The following is a 22,557-nucleotide window of genomic DNA, read 5'->3' as shown; positions in this document are numbered from 1 at the left end:
AAATAAGCTCCACTTGTTGGCATGCTTGGTGGGCTTGTCTCCAGTTTCATTGATTTGATTGAATGTTTTCATGAGCAGTCCAGGTATTACTTTACCCAGTATTATCAGCATATCAAGATCTGACTCGGGGCACACTGTGTCCAATTCCTCTGTACGACCGACAGACAGACAGACAGACAGACAGACAGACAGACAGACAGACAGACAGACAGACAGACAGACAGACAGACAGACAGACAGACAGACAGACAGACAGACAGACAGACAGACAGACAGACAGACAGACAGACAGACAGACAGACAGACAGACAGACAGACAGACAGACAGACAGACAGACAGACAGACAGACAGACAGACAGACAGACAGACAGACAGACAGACAGACAGACAGACAGACAGACAGACAGACAGACAGACAGACAGACAGACAGACAGACAGACAGACAGACAGACAGACAGACAGACAGACAGACAGACAGACAGACAGACAGACAGACAGACAGACAGACAGACAGACAGACAGACAGACAGACAGACAGACAGACAGACAGACAGACAGACAGACAGACAGACAGACAGACAGACAGACAGACAGACAGACAGACAGACAGACAGACAGACAGACAGACAGACAGACAGACAGACAGACAGACAGACAGACAGACAGACAGACAGACAGACAGACAGACAGACAGACAGACAGACAGACAGACAGACAGACAGACAGACAGACAGACAGACAGACAGACAGACAGACAGACAGACAGACAGACAGACAGACAGACAGACAGACAGACAGACAGACAGACAGACAGACAGACAGACAGACAGACAGACAGACAGACAGACAGACAGACAGACAGACAGACAGACAGACAGACAGACCGACAGACAGACAGACAGACAGACAGACAGACCGACAGACCGACAGACTCTTCTGCCATTTCGACCAGCTGGGCCGTGGATGGGGATCACAGCTAGATTACAGCATAACTGCTCTTTTATCCCTCTTTTCCAGTACAACACTCACTCACTCACTCACTCATGCACGCACGCATGCACTCATGCACGCACGCACACATGTATGCATGCACGCACAGAGTGAGTGAGTGAGTGAGTGAGTGAGTGAGTGAGTAAGTGAGTGAGTGTGCGACTGTGCGTGCGTGCGTGATTCAGTGTGTGTGAGATTCAGTGTGTGCGTGATTCAGTGTGTGTGTCAGTGTTTGCGTGATTCAGTGTGTGTGTGTGTGTGTGTGTGTTTCTGTGCGGCGTGGCCTCGCTGGGGGGTTCGGTGGGATGGAACGGGGTTAGGTATATGGGTCAACAAACCACTCCCATCGCCCACTCAGAATACCAACCAGGGTCACAGTCAGGGCAGCGTACATATATCCCTACCCACAGACACCTCCGTAACGTAATCCAATGATGATGTCATAGACAGACACACTGGTACATGCTGTACATTCAGGCCATTCATTCCACTGCAGAACCCAGAGAGGTCGTAAGAGACCAATTAACCCATTTAGGCCTGACCTCAAAAATTTAAAAAAATCTTCTAAATCCTCCAGTTTTCTGAAATAAATATTTTCACGATTTTTCAAAAATAGCAGACCTACAAGCTCATAGCGCGCCACTCGGTGGCGCGCTATGAGCTTGTAGATCTGCTATTTTTCAATAGCTAAATTATAACATAATGTTTAAAACAGCCGAACACTCCACTACTGTACCTGGACAGCATGATCGTAGTCCAACATTTAAGCACCAATCCATCAGATGGTACCGATACTGTTATATTATAACGTTACGTTCATGTTAAAATAAAATACATTTAGTGCAAATTCTAGTTCTATATCCCACCGGGGCATCTGCTGGTTTCTATCGCACCAGGAAGTCTTAATTGCGTTCAACTGGTATCCTTGTCGTCATGTTAGCCATCTAATCTCGTACTAGTCAGAATAGAGGGTATGCTCAAATTGCACATGCATAAAGTGAATGGCACATCGAGTGGCAAATCGAGTGGCAAAGTGAGTGACAAAGTGAATTTAATGTTGTTTAAAGTTATTTAATGCAATCAAATAGGACTTTTCTGTTTGGATGTATGAGCTGTCAAGGCCACTCAGTACGCGTTCCAGCATAACTTCCGGGTATGATGATGATGTCACACGCATACCCTCAATTAGGACATCTGGTGAGATTACAAGTAAATTACAGTAGAGCTTGGATGTGAGGGCTGCTACCTGAAGGACAGTGTTGACCAGGTCTCTCCGTCTCTCCAGCTGTGAACACGTTCTCTCCCATTTGTCCTGCAGTGCTCGGAGCTCTCCCTCCAGCTGGTTCTGAGTCCGAGGCTCGGTCATGGACGCACGCAGCCGCTCACCTGCCTCCAGCGTCTGGCTGTAGGCAGCGGAATGCAGACCCAGAGTCTCCTCAACACGCTGCATGGGGGAGATGAAACCAGGGAGGGAGCTGCGATCAATACCACTTGATGCAAATAAATATTGACTCAAACTTAACCCATTTAGACCTGAGGACGATTCTACAAAATGTCTTCTAAATCCTGACAGTTTCCTGAAAAACCATATGTTTCAATGTCAGTGGTTTTCAAACATTTTCATGTCAAGGACCCCCAAAAATATATGAAAGAAGCAAAGATTTGAGTTGAAAATTTCGCTCTGAAAGAATATATATAACGATTTGCGCCACATTTTCACGATTTTTCAAAAATAGGCACTCGGTGCTTGTAGATCTGCTATTTTTTCAATAGCTAAAGTGTAACATAATGCTTAACCCATTTTGGGTGGGAACCCCTTTTGGTGTTAGCATTATGTTATGCTTTAGTTTTTGAAAAATAGCAGATCTACAAGCTCATAGCGCGCCACCAAGTGGTGCGCTACGAGCTTGTAGGTCTGCTATTTTTGAAAAATCGAAGAACCACTGACATAGAAACATAGCTTTTTCAGAAAACTGTCAGGATGTAGAAGACATTTTTAGAATCAGATCTCAGGTCAAAATGGGTTAAAACACCATAGGGGTTCCCGCCCAGAACGGGTTAACTTAAAACCTGCGATCAATACCAGTTGATGCAACAAAAAAAAAATGACTCAAGAACAAATCAAATCAAATGATTCAAATCAAATCAAATCAAGAGCAACCTGTTCCTTATACCTGATAACTGTCCACAGAGTTCCGTAGCTGCAGCAGTGTGTGTACAGCCGGCCAGTCGGGGGGCAGCAGAGGGGCGATGTTGCCCAGCAGCCTCTGCAGTCCCTTCAGAGCGTGCCTGTAGTAGCTCCAGCGGCTGAAGTGCTCCTGCACCAGGGCCCTGCGCTGCTCCACCAGAGCCACACAGCTCTGCCAGCTCTCTGTCACACGCGCCACGTCGGCCATACGCTCAGATCTGTGAGCCAGAAGCATCACAAGAGGGTTTCATGATTCTATATATATATGTTTATTGGATCAGTGGTTATTTATACCCCCTAAACCAGTAGTTCCCAAAGTGGGGTCCGGGGACCCCCAGGGGTACTTGAGGGAGTTCCAGGGGGGACCCAGCTAAATGATAATTTGGAACCAAATGGACCCTTATGGGTCTGTAACTCTGAGAGCGTACAAATGGAACCAAATGGACCCTTATGGGTCTGTAACTCTGAGAGCGTACAAATGGAACCAAATGGACCCCAACGGGTCCATTTGGTTCCATTTGTACGCTCTCAGAGTTAAATTAGCATTGATTTTACAATATAAATTGGGGGTCCCAGAGATAGAAATGCTATTCAATGGGGGGTCCGTAGACTAATGCATGTCAAACTGGGGGTCCTTGAAATTAAACGGGTTGAGAATCACTGCTAGAGCCGTAAAAACCTTCTCTTATTGGGGTCCCTGGCATATCTTTTCAAATGGGGGTCCGCGGGCTAATTAGTATCAATTTGGGGGTCCTTGACATGAAAAGGTTTGGGAACCACTGCCCTAAACCACAGCGTGGTACAATCACAGTAAACACAGACAGTCCACATTTTGGTGGCATAGGAGCGAAAATAATTTAGTCCCTTGTTTGTGCCGAATCTGGGTTGTAAATAAGGTTCAGACTCGAAAGGAGCTAGACAGTAGCGTACGAGTTGTTACTTAAATACTACTTATTTACAAGTAACTTATATGTGGCTTTATAGTTTATGAGTGAATATATGGTACAGTATGTGCTGGTGGCTCCAACCTAATAATAGTAATAATACCTAATAATATGGAACCTAATAATATGGAAACATAAGTAATGTTGGCATAAATTATGCCATCTTTAACCACTTATCCCATTTTGACCTGAGATCAGATTCTAAAAATGTCTTCTACATCCTGACAGTTTTCTGAAAAAGCTATGTTTCTATGTCAGTCGTTCTTCGATTTTTCAAAAATAGCAGACCTACAAGCTATGAGCTTGTAGATCTGCTATTTTTCAATAGCTAAAGGGGTTTCCGCCCAAAATGGGTTAAACCCAATTTTATAGCCTAGAGGACCGCATCGCAGAGTGAAAATAGCCATTCTCGCTCTGTTGTGAAATTGTAGATTGGCTATATACAGTAGTAGCAATTTGGGAAAAGTGTGTAATATTATTTTCACTCATATTCCCAAAATATGGACAGAGTTGAAAAGCAGTTAAACTGTACAGTATATACTGTAGTGGTCCTACTAAACCACACAACCCAGGATATCTGCAAACTAAACGTTGTCTTTATAAGCACAGGTTTGCGTACTGTAGCAGGGCTGATTCCAAAGCCTTAAGAACTTTTCCACCCTGACTGACTGCACAAGTTGAGTTATGGGCAGACGGCGCCTCGGAGGGAGCCAGGTAGCCTTTCCAGGGCAGGAAGCACCGAGAGAGACTGTCTGGTGTGTGGGTGTTCCTTCACGGGTATTCATGTGTGTGCATTAATTAAACCCTTTTAGACCTGGGAACGATTCTTCTAAATCCTGACAGTTTTCTGAAAAACCCTATGTTTCTATGTCAGTGGTGCTCAAACTATTTCATGTCAAGGACCCCAAAAATGATGTATGTATTTGGCCTCCGACCCCCGTCTGAAAAATATATGTTGTTCCAGGGACCCCCCCAGAAGCAACGATATGAGTTACGAACGTTCGCTCTGAAAGAATATATATTAAAAGATTTGCGCCACATTTTCACGATTTTTCAAAAATAGCAGATCTACAAGCTCGTAGCACGGCACTCAGTGCCGCGCTATGAGCTTGTAGATCTGCTATTTTTCAACAGCTAAAGTATGAGATAATCCTTAAAACACCAAAAGGGGTTCCTGTTATGAATGGGTTAAGAACTCACTGTTTGAATGCCATCACAGTAACAGGGGAGTAACACAGGCTGAAAAGCTCACTTTTAATTGGTTTATGACATGACAGTGCTTATGTACCGGTACAGGGCGGCAAACTTTGATTTCTCGACCGCTACAGATTTTGGCTCCTGTGTACATCGTGGCAACACATGCGGTTATTAATCTAACTCTATGAATTCACTGGTTCTCTAGTTAATTAACTACAGTATCGGTGGCAAAAGATCGGACACAGAGGTCACGCCGGACTCTTTGTTTCCTGCAGGAATTGGGTTTGTCAGCTATTAGAAATAAAAACATTGTCATTAGATTTGGGGTACAGAAAGGAGTACAGAAAGGAGCCAGATTGATGATGATGTATTAATTTGTTAAAGTACTTTAGTGGCGTAGGGGTAAATAAAGTGGAAGACAGTTCAAGGACGGATGCTTAAGCCCTTTAGACCAGAGATCAGATTCTATAAATGTCTTCTACATCCTGACAGTTTTCTGAAAAAGCTATGTTTCTATGTCAGTGTTTCTTCGATTTAAAAAAATAGCAGACCTACAAGCTCGTAGCGCGCCACTCGGTGGCACGCTATGAGCTTGTAGATCTGCTATTTTCAATAGCTAAAGCATAACATAATGCTAACACCAAAACGGGTTCCCGCCCAGAATGGGTTAAGCCCTTTAGGCCTGACGTCGAAGTTTAAAAAAATGTCTTCTAAATCCTGACAGTTTTCTGAAATACCCATTATGTTTCTGTATCAGTGGTGCTCAATATTTCATGTCAAGGACCCCAAAAATGATATGAAATAGGCCACCGACCCCCATCTGAAAATATGTTGTTCCAGGAACCCCTCAGAAGCAAATATTTGAGTTAAAAACGTTCGCTCTGAAAGAATATATATTCAAAGATTTGCACCACATTTTCACGATATAAAAAAAATAGCAGACCTACAAGCTCGTAGCGCGGCACTCGGTGCCGCGCTACAAGCTTGTAGATCTGCTATTTTTCAATGGATAAAGTTTAAAATAACACCAAAAGGGGTTCCCGCCCAGAATGGCTTAAGCCCAGAGGAACGTGAAAAAGGGAGTACCATGTAGTCAACATGAGGACATGGCCCGTAAGGTTATAAGCTATTATCTTGCTCTTGCTTTTCTGCAATAAAATAAATTAATGTGCATTCAGGGAGTCGACAACTTTACTGCAACTTGAGCCTTTTTGGAACTCTCCACTTGTAATTAATAGTGAAAATGTTCTGGGTCCAGGCCGGGTGTTACCTTCTCTCTTCTGTTAGATTATCCAGGGAGAAAACGGCTTCACAGAGATACCCCTGCAGGAGCTGGTGTCCGCTCATTATATCACTCTGGTATCTCTGTGAAAACAAGAAGAAATAAGAAGAAGATCCCAGTGATCGAAACTTGAATTAATGAACCAGTGGAGTTGAGTTATTCCTTACCAGTGTTGCGGACTCTATTTCTTTATCAAATAAGAGACTCTACACTTAGATTGATTCCATTCACAGCTAATATCCCTGATTGGTCGTAACTCGTAATGTATTATATTGTGAATATAGCATATACCATATTTAGAACATTTCGATTTTGTTAAAGCACCACTTCACCACTTTTCAACCTATCTTCATATAATAGGTCCTCACTAATAATCATGAAAAAATGGTGCAATTCTTTTCTACTCGGTCTGTGTCTCATAGGAGGGCTGTGGGCAGTTCAGAAACCGTCCTCCAGTGACATCATCGATGGGGAATACAAGCTAATAGAAACTGCAGGCTTTCTAGTCCTGAAAAGTTGCAATGTGAAAATGGAAGCCATCGTTCTCACGATAATGAAAATCTAAATATTTTTGTAAAAAAATCTGCCTAATGATGATGTCACTGGAAGACGGTTTCTAAACTGCCCACAGCCATATTATGAGACACAGACTGAGTAGAAAAAAACCGTGCCATTTTTTCATGAAATGAAATGAAATGAAATGAAATGAAATGAAATCTATATTTACCCAGGGTATCTGGGCTAAGCTCAAGAACTTGTTTCCAGCCAGGCCCTGCTCATAGAACACATTTCATCGTAGTGGTTGATGCCTTGTTCAAGGGCATTTCAGCGGTGGTAATTTTAACGTGTCGGACGGCTGATTCGAACTGGGAACCTTCCGGTATCTAGACCGCGCCGCTATCCGTTCGGCCACCGCTGCCACTAATGATGATTATTAGTGAGGACCTATTATATGAAGATAGGTTGAAAAGTCAGATTTCTCAAACCCCCTTTTATAATACACATCTGGGAACGATCAATGCAACACAGAGACACATAAGAGAAAATAATTTTAAAAATGGCATCACAAACAGCAGGAAAATTAGAGCACCCGTTTGAGCCAGAAAACCCCAGACCACAGAAGAACTACTGAATGTTAAAAGTTCCAGGTGTTTTGGGTGCAATTGAGCTCAGAAAACCTAAGAAAAAAATAAGAAATATTACAAAATCTGTTATTTTACATGTCACAATCCCAAATCCAAAGAGGCTGGTGGTGCATGACATTCAACAACATAGGGATTGTCAGAAACAACTGCTAGTCTGGGACAATAGTGGGGTTTTTTTGTACACTGAAGCAACCAGTTACACAGTTGCTTCACTATAGAACAAGTTTCCTCCCTTCTCCGCTCCGTCTATTGGCCTCCGGTTAACTGTTACTGCCCACACAGAGTTCAAAACACTGATGTTGGCCTACAAAGCAACCAAAGGTATGGCACCATACTGTATCTTCAAAGTCTGATCCAACCCTACAACCCCCCCCCCCCCCCCCCCCCCCTCCGCTCACTCAGATCAGCCAACACAACAGGGAGGCTGGCAGAACCTTCACTACAACAGCCGGGACAACGCTCCACACGTCCCAGACTCTTCTCTCTTCGGGCTCCAAAAATATGGAATGATTAACTTCCCATTGAGAAGTGCAGACACACTACTACTCCCTCTCTTCCACCGTACTACCGTAGTCTGAAAACTCATCTCTTCAGACTCCATCTTAGCCCGCAGCACTTGCACTATAGCCTCGACGACCTTACAGGCGTATGCAAAGGCTAAACTTATGTAGTTTATATACTGTAGCATTAAGTAGAAATAGCACTCTATAGTGTATACTCATAGTTTCATTGTACAGATATTCTACTGTTAGTCGGATGTTAGGTTCTTAGCTTGCTTATGATCCTTGAGTACTACTTCTATGTATTTGATGTATTACCATGTGTTGTTCTTAGGCATGTAACGATACACTCAAATCACGATACGATACGTATCACGATATATGAGGTTCACGATACGATTTTTCACGATATTTTCAACACAATTATTTTCCAGACAAATGACCAAAAAATCTTTTCTTTTAATGATTTATCTTCCCCCCCAAAGCTTTTTTCACAATTTTTATTTAACTACATTGCAAACATAATTGCCTTCCTTGATGTATTAATGAGCATCAATAACGACCATCACCTGGGCACAGTCAGACAGCTCCCCTCTGCAGGCCTCTACTACTGAAAGTGACTGCATGGAGTCTCTCATTTCTCTCCAAAAGCATGTGAATATGATGGAATATGATTACAGCTCACACAAAAATGTGTGAATGACTGATGCCTTGTACTGTAAGTTGTACCTGATGGAGGCTCAGCATCTCTTTAAGGCCGGAGAAACTTCCACATCTTCTGTCCCCCAGGTCCACCTCCAACGTGTCCTGAAGAGCTTTCAAGCTTTCACTCTTTTCTTCAAAGCTCTGGGAGTGCTGAGTCTTCATCTGCAGCTCCCTGATATTACACACGCAACAAGATCACAGGCACACACACATTTAAATGACCTCAGTATTACTTAGTGGCAGCGGTGGCCGAACGGATAGCGGAGCGGGCTTGATACCGGAAGGTCGCCAGTTCGAATCAGGGGTCCGACACGTTCAAATTACCACCGCTGAAGTGCCCTTGAACAAGGCATTGAACCACTACGATGAAATGTGTTCTATGAGCAGGGCCTGGCTGGAAACAAGTTCTTGAGCTTAGCCCAGATACCCTGGGTAAATATAGTAATCATTTAATTTAATTTCATTTGAATCATAATGTCACGGAACATTATCTTCCTTTTTGCAGTCCTGCACGGCTGACAGGCTGTCAGGTGGGATTACCTATAGTCACAAAGTTTGAAAGGGGGCATACTAGAGTGGTCAGGTATATTCATAGAGTGATAAAAGGATAAAGACCGAACCGGAGCATTAGCCCCCCCCTGCTATTCATTTCGATGGAAGTTGCTCAGTTTTGAAGCACCCAGAAGACTGCCGGAAGTACAATTATAACTCAATGGCACGAGTGAGCGGCAGTTAAGCCCAGACCTCAAATTCGGGATGACGCGCGTTACGCACATGACGTCACTGAACGTCGGTCCACCTCCATGAACGTGCTGCAGTTCCACTTTTCGCCAGTACGTAGTGGCAGCTTCAATGTTGGATAGCCTTACTGGGGGGCTTGGGTCTATTACAGTACATTCATAAATGCAATACTTCTATAGAAGTATAGGCTCATAATATCCTGTAAAACAGGTATTTATAGTCAAGGTCCCTAGCAAAAGAAAACACAAACAAAAAAATAAACGGCAAAAATTGCCAGCTACAGCAAGCTCTCGTTCATGAACATCTTTAATCAGTGTGTGCGTCGCAGTCTCTGCCTCAGCTCGCAGCTTCACGTTGCGGCGTTCAGACTCTTCAGAGTATGGGTTTTATGCCGTTCAGACTATGGGTTTTATGGGTAAGTCTCCCATTGGCTTAGAGGCAGCCTAGCGGCAGCCAATGATGAGAGATTTAGTGACGACTATGGTCGTTAGTAGAGGTAGGTGAACAAACATTATGTTGTCCAGCCGCTTTTCATAACCTGAAAGGGGGGAACCGAGTGTACTCTCTGCTGCCCCATCTGGCGGAGTCAGGTTACGCTTTTCAAGCAGCTGGCAAAAAAAAAACCCTGGCTATAATGAGCATTTGTTTTCTGTATTGTGAGCCTGTGTTTTGTCTGAAACAATAAGCCTACCTGTTGGCATGAGCTCCATGGAGCAGGCCTCGGAGCACGGCCCTCTTGAGTGAAACAATAAGCCTACCTGTTGGCATGAGCTCCATGGAGCAGGCCTCGGAGCACGGCCCTCTTGAGTGCCTGAAACAATAAGCCTACCTGTTGGCATGAGCTCCATGGAGCAGGCCTCGTAGCACGGCCCTCTTGAGTGCCTGCAGTCTGTCTGAAACAATAAGCCTACCTGTTGGCATGAGCTCCATGGAGCAGGCCTCGGAGCACGGCCCTCTTGAGTGCCTGCAGTCTGTCTGAAACAATAAGCCTACCTGTTGGCATGAGCTCCATGGAGCAGGCCTCGGAGCATGGCCCTCTTGAGTGAAACAATAAGCCTACCTGTTGGCATGAGCTCCATGGAGCAGGCCTCGGAGCACGGCCCTCTTGAGTGAAACAATAAGCCTACCTGTTGGCATGAGCTCCATGGAGCAGGCCTCGGAGCACGGCCCTCTTGAGTGCTTGCAGTCTGTCTGCCTCACACTGGGTCGGCCTCACACTGAGATCAACCAGTGATGGGAGCACGTCGCTCAGCTCCGACACAAGCTTCTATTTGGCAGAAGGAAAGAAAATGATATATAATTTATATACAGATTATTTATATATATATATACACGCAATTATATCACACACACACACACACACACACACACACACACACACACACACACACACACACACACACACACACACACACACACACACACACACACACACACACACACACACACACACACACACACACACACACACACACACACACACACACACACACACACACACACACACACACACACACATTTTAACCATTTATTTATGTCCACACAAAGGATATGCATACAAGGACACAAATATTATAGGTGCATTAGAGTTACATCTGCAAAGTCATGGCATGTGTTTTCGTGATACAACAGGCATGTCACACAGTACTTTATGGGTATAAGTAACAGCGTCTCCGCCATATATGACGGCTGCCAATTATAGCAGAGACACCACAATACTTTGCCAGCCTTTTTGCCTCCTTTTTGGGCATCCCAAGTTGTTGGAACCCTCTAACAACCAGTCTGTGCGTATGCCCTAGGCTGCCAAATATAAAGACAAATACACACACACACACACACACACACACACACACACACACACACACACACACACACACACACACACACACACACACACACACACACACACACACACACACACACACACACACACACACACACACACACACACACACACACACAATATTACTCCCATGTACAGTAGGCAGGTGGGAGTGTGCCTCACCTTCACAGAGGTGATTCCACTCAGGCCAGTGTACAGCCGGTGCAGTGTGTTCTGTGCTCGCGTCTCAAGTGCCTCCAAGCGAGCACAGAACGTCTCATGTTGTGCCAAGTCCTCCTGTACAGTACATGGAGAACAAACCATTGATACGGAACATTTGTGACTACATTTGACTGAGGGGCTACCATTGGATTGTTTTTTATTTCGTTTTTTCACGTCATATGAAAGCAGGAAATCATAGCTTCAAATTGACATATTGGTTGTTCAGTTTGACCCACCAGTTTTGGAGATATGGCTTATAGAGTAATGTCTTACGTTGTAATGTCTGTAATGTCTTACAGAAAACAGCAAATTGAGAAAACAGGCTTGAAAGGTTCACTTCTGTGGTCTCTAACTACACCTAGCTACATGTTTAAGCATTTATTTCATATTTACATGTCGATTTCAGCTCTGACACTTATTTCAGACATGCTCTAGTATGTGAAGAGTCTGCCTGTGCTATAAACTCATTTTGAAAAAAGAAAAAAGTGTTTCTCCTCTGGTGAAAAGCTGGAATTTGCGCGATGGCAGTCCCTCAGTCAAATCTGGTCACATTTTGTGACAGGTATACTGTACATAGATATTAGATATTTTTTTGCTATTTTTCTTGTCAAGAACCCCCAAAATGACACTCATTAGTGTTAGATAAATTATGTCTTATCTGTTTACAAACAAATGCCCAGTGGTCAATGTCCCATATCCTCCTGAACTTTCATATTTGGTCATCTTGCCCCTTTTTTTTATCATTTTACCCTTAGTCTACTGCCCTGTTTACACAGCGTTGTTCCTCTTATCCTATTAATGTCATGTCATCCATGTTTATGGCCAAAAATATGTTTTCATCGGTCCCATTTAATATCTTGTTCAGTCGCCATACCGTCTCTTCTCAGTCATTAATATCTTGTTCAGTCGCCATACCGTCTCTTCTCAGTCATTAATATCTTGTTCAGTCGCCATACCGTCTCTTCTCAGTCATTAATATCTTGTTCAGTCGCCATACCGTCTCTTCTCAGTCATTAATATCTTGTTCAGTCGCCATACTGTCTCTTCTCAGTCATTCATATCTTGTTCAGTCGCCATACCGTCTCTTCTCAGTCATTAATATCTTGTTCAGTCGCCATACCGTCTCTTCTCAGTCATTAATATCTTGTTCAGTCGCCATACCGTCTCTTCTCAGTCATTAATATCTTGTTCAGTCGCCATACCGTCTCTTCTCTGTCATTAATATCTTGTTCAGTCGCCATACCGTCTCTTCTCTGTCATTAATATCTTGTTCAGTCGCCATACCGTCTCTTCTCTGTCATTAATATCTTGTTCAGTCGCCATACCATCTCTTCTCAGTCATTAATATCTTGTTCAGTCGCCATACCGTCTCTTCTCAGTCATTAATATCTTGTTCAGTCGCCATACTGTCTCTTCTCAGTCATTAATATCTTGTTCAGTCGCCATACCATCTCTTCTCAGTCATTAATATCTTGTTCAGTCGCCATACCGTCTCTTCTCAGTCATTAATATCTTGTTCAGTCGCCATACCGTCTCTTCTCAGTCATTAATATCTTGTTCAGTCGCCATACCGTCTCTTCTCTGTCATTAATATCTTGTTCAGTCGCCATACCGTCTCTTCTCAGTCATTAAAGTTATGATACTGTAGGCACTGATTTTAATTCAACATGCAGCTGCCGTGGTATCAGTCTAGTTTGACCTTTGACCTTGGCCCAGTAACTCCAGTGCAGGGAAAGAATGTTATCTTCAGGTTGCCGTAGCAACGCCAGCCTCTGTGCTTTCCCGGCTCCAATGGCCATCAATGTGCGGAAAACAGAGGAGATGAATTTTACGTCACAATATCAGTCTCATCATCATCATCCATGTGCTGGTCCAATTACTTTTAAAGCTCTACATGGTCTAGCTCCCATTTATATAACAGACTTGCTGCAACCCCATAACCCTGTGCGCTGCCTCAGATCATCGGATAGGGCCCTCCTAGTTCCCGGGCCTTTTCGGCTCGGGCACCTTTGCTCTGGAACTCCCTGCCCTTAAGGCTCTTAGGTTAGCAGAATCAGTGTCTTCTTTTAAAACGCTTTTAAAAACACAGCTGTATGCCAAGTGTTTTATTGTTTTTAATTGTTTTATTGACCTGTTATTTTCTTCATATTTCATTGTTTCTGATGTTTTGTTGTTTTTATGTTTTTATGATTACTGTTTTATAACCTGTCTGTAAAGCACTTTGTAACTATATGTTTGGAAAGGTGCTATACAAATAAAATTCATTCATAAAATTCATTCAATGAGTGCTCGACAACCAGCGCCACCGTGGGATATTGCGGACATGAACTATCTCAAGCCAATGAACTTTATATCAACAAATCTGACGTCAGATGCAGTATAAACCTGGAACAATAGGCCTATCTCACAGCATTTCCCCGCCCCCCTTTTTACGCCCCCTTTTGTTGATAGTGGTGTTATTTCTTTTGCGGTCCATAGGCTTCCATGTTAAAAGAGGTATTTTCACAAGCCACAAACTACCGTTTTGTAAAGGTAAGGTTTATTCTACTTATTTGAGTTGTTATACAATTGTGTTTTCTTCATATTATTATCGGTCTTTGACATTTTAACATTAGGAGATGTACTTAGATTCTCCAGAGAAAAAAAGTGGTAATGCCTAATGTTAAATGACACCACTATCTACCGGAAGTGGGCGTGGAAAGGGGGCTGTGAGATAGGCCTATTCTGGGAAGAAGAAGGTTCAGTTCGGATCCATTTTGGAACAATTTGAATACTTTAAAATTATATGATGTATTGTACTATCATCTGAACCAAGTAGCACATTCTCTATGTAAATTGACTTTATTACCTACTAAAAATTAATGTTAAAACCTGAATCCTTCCTCTCAGAACTTTATTTCCGTCTCCAAATCATTTTTAAGGTCTTTCTATTTCTTTATGGTACCGTGGCTGTCATTGAAGATTTAAAGGGCACTTCACTCATTTTTAAGGTAAAGACAGCACGGCATTTGGGTCTCCCTGCTGGGTTATTGAAGGTATTTATAGATACAGTCCTTTCTAATTAACATTAAAAAATAGGTATCCTTTATTTGTATCTATTAATTAGCCCCACAGACCCCCATTAGAAAATATATACCAATATATACCCCACGAGAGAAGATCTTTATGGCTGTTTTCACAACTGAATGAGATGAGTACAGAAATTAAAAGTAGATTTTATTTAAAACCGATTATATAAGCTGTATTATTTTGAGACCACTCCGATACCGATATGGCAAAAACACTGTTAATTTAACTCTGAGAGCGGGTCCATTTGGTTCCACTTGTACACTCTCTGAGTTACAGTCCCATAAGGGTCCATTTGATTCCTAACTATATACTTTAGCTGGGGTCCCCCTGGAGCTCCCTGAAGGACCCCTAGGGGTCCCCGGACCCCACTTTGTGAACCACTGAGATAGAGAACAAAACATGGACGTTGGACACGGAACATCTTGTCTCATGTCCTCTTGTTCATAGAGAGCAAAACATGGACATTAGACACGGAACATCTTGTCTCATGTCCTCTTGTTCATAGAGAGCAAAACATGGACATTAGACACGGAACATCTTGTCTCATGTCCTCTTGTTCATAGAGAGCAAAACATGGACATTAGACACGGAACATCTTGTCTCATGTCCTCTTGTTCATAGAGAGCAAAACATGGACATTAGACACGGAACATCTTGTCTCATGTCCTCTTGTTCATAGAGAGCAAAACATGGACATTAGACACGGAACATCTTGTCTCATGTCCTTTTGTTCATAGAGAGCAAAACATGGACATTGGACACGGAACATCTTGTCTCATGTCCTCTTGTTCATAGAGAGCAAAACATGGACATTGGACACGGAACATCTTGTCTCATGTCCTCTTGTTCATAGAGAGCAAAACATGGACATTAGACACGGAACATCTTGTCTCATGTCCTCTTGTTCATAGAGAGCAAAACATGGACGTTGGACACGGAACATCTTGTCTCATGTCCTTTTGTTCATAGAGAGCAAAACATGGACATTAGACACGGAACATCTTGTCTCATGTCCTCTTGTTCATAGAGAGCAAAACATGGACATTAGACACGGAACATCTTGTCTCATGTCCTCTTGTTCATAGAGAGCAAAACATGGACGTTGGACACGGAACATCTTGTCTCATGTCCTTTTGTTCATAGAGAGCAAAACATGGACATTAGACACGGAACATCTTGTCTCATGTCCTTTTGTTCATAGAGAGCAAAACATGGACATTAGACACGGAACATCTTGTCTCATGTCCTCTTGTTCATAGAGAGCAAAACATGGACATTAGACACGGAACATCTTGTCTCATGTCCTCTTGTTCATAGAGAGCAAAACATGGACATTGGACACGGAACATCTTGTCTCATGTCCTCTTGTTCATAGAGAGCAAAACATGGACATTAGACACGGAACATCTTGTCTCATGTCCTCTTGTTCATAGAGAGCAAAACATGGACGTTGGACACGGAACATCTTGTCTCATGTCCTCTTGTTCATAGAGAGCAAAACATGGACATTAGACACGGAACATCTTGTCTCATGTCCTCTTGTTCATAGAGAGCAAAACATGGACATTAGACACGGAACATCTTGTCTCATGTCCTCTTGTTCATAGAGAGCAAAACTAGTGATATGATTTGTTGTGTTAAGATTCCAGGATCAATTGGTCTATCTATTGATCTCCACACAATGCTACTGCATGATGCCATATACAGCGACTGCTAGGCTCCGTGCAATAAGCGTTGTTTTGACCAGAAATGCTGCCTGGGAGGGCGATTTGGAGAAAGCAACTGAAAGTGTGCGTGCGCGTGCACACACGTGCATACACAATCAAGATGGCGCAGTCCAGTGTCTAAGCTAACAACAGATAGCCATCCATGATCCGAAGCTAATGTGAGTATAGCCTTTCCACTAGATCGGATCAAACACATTTATTCGCTTCCCGACAAATAACGCAGGCTACATTCTTTGGTGGGAAACGGTTAACCCACCTGAAAATGTGTCTGATTGATTACTACAGAGCTGGAGAGATATACCGATATACCTACAGTAACAGACACTTACATTTGTTTTGACAAAACTTTTGTTTAAATAAAAAAATATCACTTTTGTTTAATTATACTGCCCCCAAGTAACACTCAAGAACACGTGACACTATTTCTGAATAAAAATAATACACTTGTTTATCATTTGAATCTTTAAGAATCATATAGTACCGTGCGGTGATATTTGAATCATAACGTCAACGTGGCATCATCGCATTTGTTTTGTACTGGAAACCAAAGATCTTTACATCTTTATCGATTCATACAAATGTGACGTACATTTAACCCATTTTGGTGTTTAAGCATTATGTTATACATTAGCTATTGAAAAATAGCAGATCTACAAGCTCATAGCGCGGCACCGAGTGCCGCGCTACGAGCTTGTAGGTCTGCTATTTTTGAAAAATCGTGAAAATGCGGCACACATCTTTGAATATATATTCTTCTTTCAGAGCGAACGTTTTTAACTCAAATCTTTGCTTCTTGGAGGTACCTGGAACTACATATTTTCAGATGGGGGTCGGCGGCCAATTACAGATAATTTTGAGCACCACTACAGAAACATGAGGTATTTCAGAAAACTGTCAGAATTTAGAAGACATTTTTTTAAATTTCGACGTCAGGCCTAAATGGGTTAATCTACGTCCTCACCTGAAGATGTGCCTTTGTCCCCGACAGCGTTTGTCCAAGCAGCATGATGTCACGTGACAGCAGTCTGGTCTTTGATTGGATGACGTTGGCAGGCAGGGGTTCCAGCTGTCCAATGAGAAGCTCGGACGTCGCGGACATATTTCCCGCGCTGATTTGCAAATCCTCGATGCCATCCTGCAATTTCTGAAAAAAAGGGAATAATGCTCGGAAAAAGTGTTGTCACAGCTGTATTTCTACAAGTGTATCTGACAATAGAACAACGTGACCATGAGCAAAGAAGTACAACTGAGATAACTGGCTGTATGACATACAGTATGCCCTTGACTCCACTGAGGAAAGAGAAAGTAGATGAAACGTCTGCACAGTGGAAACAAATACTAGTGATTATTTACTCCCCCACATCATGACTGACGCACTTACAGTCCCTCGGTACTTAACCCGTTCTGGACTGAGGTCGATTAAAAAGAAGGCTTCTAAATCCTAACATTTTTCCGAAAAACCCATGTTTCTATGTCAGTGGTTCTCAACCTTTTTCATGTCAAGGACCCCCAGAATTATCTCTATTGGGCCACGGACCCCCATCTGAAAATATGTTGTTCCAGGGACCTCCCTAGAAGCAAAGATTTGAGTTAAAAATGTTCGCTCTGAAATATATATTCAAAGATTTGCGCCACATTTTCACGATTTAAAAAAAATAGCAGACCTACAAGCTCGTAGTGCGCCACTCGGTGGCACGCTATGATCTTGTAGATCTGCTATTTTTCAATAGCTAAAGTATAACATAATGCTTGAAACACCAAAAGGCGTTCCCACCCAAAATGGGTTAAAGACAATCAAGGAACATTGTTTGTTTTTGTTTTGACATACTGCATGTAGTGCAATCCAACATCTACTCTGATTTAATATTTTAAAGGAACACCAAAATTACGTCATTAATTGGCTGTCAAAATTGTTATTGCTTTAGGTATGTTGTGTTTACGAGTGCTGCTGAAATGTGCAGACAGAAAATAATGCAGTGCAGTGGAGCTCCACAGGGAGAAGCTTGTTTACGCCATGACGTCCAATCCATTTTGGTCTTATTATGCTGAAATAAAGATGTGTCACGTGTGTGTCTTAGTCATCTCGGGTTTGGAGAATTGAAGCTGCACACACCACCACTGCTGATACATTTTCTCTCTCCGTTCTTCTTGAGTGCTACCTGAAGCCTGAACCCTCTGTTCCTATAGTCCTATCTCAGACGGAAAAAAAGAAAATTAGAGCATTTCCGGCGTGTGTGCATGCGTGCGTGGGTGTGTGTGTGTGTGTGAGAGAGAGAGAGAAAGCGAGAGTGAGATGGACATGTGTGATTCAAGCACACAGTCCATTAGATTACTCTGAAATGGACTGCCATCCTAATAATGATGGGTATGAGGAAAGATGATGGGTATGAGGAAAGTAAAAATGAATGTCAGAATGTGTTCTGAAATCTACTTTGAGAACTGGGTCATTGGATGTATGTAGGACAGACGTCATCATAAACTGTATCTATGAATTATTCCGTCCAGCTTGACACCTGAATCTCACAGTATAAGAAAGAAATAGCCAGCACTCCGAAGTCTGTCTAGTTTAATTCTAAGGCGCACGGACAAACACAGCAAACACTTCAGCTACGGTACACAACATAGTTAGTCGTAAGGGCTGATCCAATGTTTTAGATCTCATGTCTGAATGTGAATAATATAACAACAAAGCAGTCTCTATAGTTATAGGTGGTAGCATGGATGTAGTATGGTTGTCATGGAACAATGCAACGTTTCGACCGTCTATAGGTCTTCATCAGGCAAAATATTTTGCCTGATGAAGACCTAGACGGTCGAAGCGTTGCATATTCGTTGTCATAAAATAAAGTAAGTCTCGGAGCTCTACAGACTGGTGTGCGGATGTTCTTCCTCTTCTTTGATGTTTTCCTTGATGCCTGACATCCAGCAGCCTGAATATAGGCATTGAGATGTGCACACAATCTACTCTGTGAACCGTCATGGAACAATGACAGCTGCATGCTTGGCTACCATGAGGCAGAGATGTACCTCCCTCAACATACACTAGGAACAGAGATGAGCTCTCTCTGACACCTCCTCAGCACTATAGCTTCTTTACATGGCCGAAAAAAAACCCACGAGGAAGCCAGTATTTAGTAAGATTGCTTTGCATCTTGGTAAACTCAAGTACACCTTGAGTACTAAGATATAGGAAATTCCACGGAAATAGAAATAATGCCAGCGCACAAGATCTGATGCCATTTATTTATTATTCAATAAATATTATGTTGGCTTTACTTTTAGATTGAACCGTAGTCTATTCCTTTCACTATATACAGTATGGTGGTTAAAATGTGTTGGATGTAACTGCATGGGACCTCCGTTTGTCCTCCCGAACAAATCCAACTTTGGTTCTGGTGCTCCCAGAACACTCAGAGAACTTTTTTTCACCAAGAACCAATTCTTAGTCCATGAGCCAGAGCTCCAATTGGAACGTAAATTATGAATTGAGTGTGCAAAACCAGACCTATATTACAGTGTTTATAGGGTCAATATAAGTAAATTAATATATGATAGCCCTTCCACAGTAGTAGCTTTTTCATATTTATCACAGATTGTTATTTTCACCGTGATACATACGTGATAGGTGAATAGGTAAAAATATGATTAATGACACTGAATTTGTACAATATGCAAATTAGACATTATAGGAAAATATGCCAAGAAATGATATGAAGCCTGCGTACTGTAGCTAGTTCAGGCAGGCAACTGGTGAGCGCGCCTATACCTAATGATCAGGTGACTAGTCTGAGTCTCATGCACTCTTTACCTGATCAGAGCGGGCATTTAACACTTACAGCGCTAGCATTTATTGAAAAATTAGGATCTAATTCACGCCAGCATTTTTCGCATTTGAGCTCTTATTTTGAAAAGCCACAGTTCCAGTCTACCGGATGTAGTATTAACCTAGGACGCTCAACGGAGCCGAGACAGGCCTTGTTTACAATATGAATCCAAACCGGGGCACTGGAACGCTCCACATCGTCGGCTCTGTGCCGTCAAAGAAACGCTGTTTTGACCAAAAATGCCATCTGGGACAAGGAATAGGAGATTGAAAGAAACGGATAGAATGGATTATTATGGCGACGACGATCTAAGATGGATGATCCAGTGCTGTGCTAACAACATAGCTAGCTAACCGGCTAACGTAAGTAGCATTATGGCTCGATCGATCGAATGCACTATGAAAGCGCAATTGCCATTAATCAACGGCAATGGCGCTGAAATAATGAATTACTTATCTGCCTACCTGCTCATTCCTGGCTTCTCTCCTGCTGTGCGAACGTGCACCGCTGCTGCTGCTGCTGTCTCCCTGCCTCGCTTGCTGCTAAACTGCTGCTCATGAAGTTTTTGCAAATCCCACCACCGCCTCCCCAACATCCACCTGTATACAGGCTCTGTTTCTAGATCCCCCTGCATGGGGGTCTTATTCATTCCCTGTAATTCGATTTGGCTAAAATAACTTAACTATAATGTTAATGTTACAGGGAATGAATAGGGACAGAGCCCTGGTGCCAATCTATGCTTCATATATCTATGCTCAATACATATATATTCTAAATTCACTCAGAGTTGTCTGACTGAATTGAAAATATGAAAAAGCTACTACTGTCGAAAGTTATCATATGTTAATTTACTTATATTGATCCTATAAACAATTTTGTATGGTTTTGCCCACTCAATTCATAATTAACGTTCCAATTTTGGAGCTCTGGCTAACTGAACCGAACCGAACCGGTTCCCAACCGGTGGAAAAGGGGGCCTCACTCAGTAAGAATCCACACATGCAAAGGCTGACAAAAAGCCGTGGGCTGAACCCATTTTGGGCGGGAACCCCTTTTGGTGTTAGCATTATGTTATGCTTTAGCTATTGAAAAATAGCAGATCTACAAGCTCATAGCGCGCCACTCGGTGGCGCGCTATGAGCTTGTAGATCTGCTATTTTTGAAAAATCGACTGACATAGAAACATAGCTTTTTCAGAAAACTGTCAGGATGTAGAAGACATTTGTAGAATCTGATCTCAGGTCAAAATGGGTTAACTCACCTCCACTGCGTCCAGCTCTGACTGCACGTCACGTGGTGGTGGTATCTGGGGGGTTGCCACGCCACGTGGTGGTGGTGGTGGTATCTGGGGGGTCGTCTGCAGCACCTCCTCCCACTGACTGCGTAGCTGTTGCAGGCGCAGAGAGCAGTGGTCGGAGAGCTGGAGGTACCCGCTCCAGAGGGAGAGCACGTCCTGGGACCTCAGGAGCTCCTGGTTCACCTCCTGCACCACGCTGCTCCACCTAGAGGGAGGGAGGCGCAACACATGTTGGGCTGAGTGGGAGGTGAACCAGGAGCTCCTGGTTCACCTCCTGCACCACGCTGCTCCACCTAGAGGGAGGAAGGCGCAACACATGTTGGGCTGAGTGCGTGGTGGAAAGTAACTACAGACAGTAAGTACATTTACATTTGGGCCTAACCTCGAAATTTAAAAAAAATCTTCTAATCTAAATCCTCCAGTTTTCTGAAATAAATATTTGCAATTTTTTTCAAAAATAGCAGACCTACAAGCTCGTAGCGAGCCACTCGGTGGCGCGCTATGAGCTTGTAGATCTGCTATTTTTCAATAGCTAAATTATAACAATGTTTAAAACACCAAAAGGGGTTCCCGCCCAAAATGGGTTAAAGCATGACTGAAGAAAAAAGGGACAGAAGTAGCATGTGCTTAAATTCATATTTAGAAAATTTCTGAGATGATGGAATGATGATGGATGATGATAGTCATCCATGTACTTATGAAGCCTACCGGATGCACCTCTTAAATTCCAATCCCTTTGATTTGGACATTTACCAAGATTCATTTGTTAAGTTTTCTTCGTATTAAGCCACTCAGCAATCTATTCCAGGCCAATGGTGCAGAATACATAAACGTCCTTTTACAGTTTCTGGCATTTAGGACAGAAAGCATAAAAATGTCCTGTCAGACTTGCAGCACCTTTA

At 42.9% G+C, this 22,557-nt stretch overlaps 1 protein-coding gene across 1 annotated transcript in view; it reads right to left on the bottom strand.

Annotated features, from left to right (window-relative positions):
• LOC306940570 (nesprin-2-like) overlaps window positions 1-22,557 on the bottom strand; it is a 161,129-nt gene that overhangs the window by 50,369 nt on the left and 88,203 nt on the right. Inside the window, exons 60-67 of the mRNA XM_079525668.1 lie at window positions 21,620-21,860; window positions 17,496-17,678; window positions 11,700-11,813; window positions 10,822-10,961; window positions 8,978-9,125; window positions 6,592-6,686; window positions 3,167-3,398; window positions 2,239-2,436 (exon numbers count right to left, since the gene is read on the bottom strand). Of these exons, the coding sequence (XP_079381794.1) occupies window positions 2,239-2,436; window positions 3,167-3,398; window positions 6,592-6,686; window positions 8,978-9,125; window positions 10,822-10,961; window positions 11,700-11,813; window positions 17,496-17,678; window positions 21,620-21,860 (1,351 nt within the window). The remainder of the gene's footprint in view (window positions 1-2,238; window positions 2,437-3,166; window positions 3,399-6,591; window positions 6,687-8,977; window positions 9,126-10,821; window positions 10,962-11,699; window positions 11,814-17,495; window positions 17,679-21,619; window positions 21,861-22,557) is intronic.

This window comes from Electrona antarctica, assembly GCF_951216825.1.
Source record: "Electrona antarctica genome assembly, chromosome: 17".
Lineage (NCBI taxonomy): Eukaryota > Metazoa > Chordata > Actinopteri > Myctophiformes > Myctophidae > Electrona > Electrona antarctica.
Note: the sequence above shows the minus strand (reverse complement) of the source record. Positions and strands in the feature narration are given on the sequence as shown.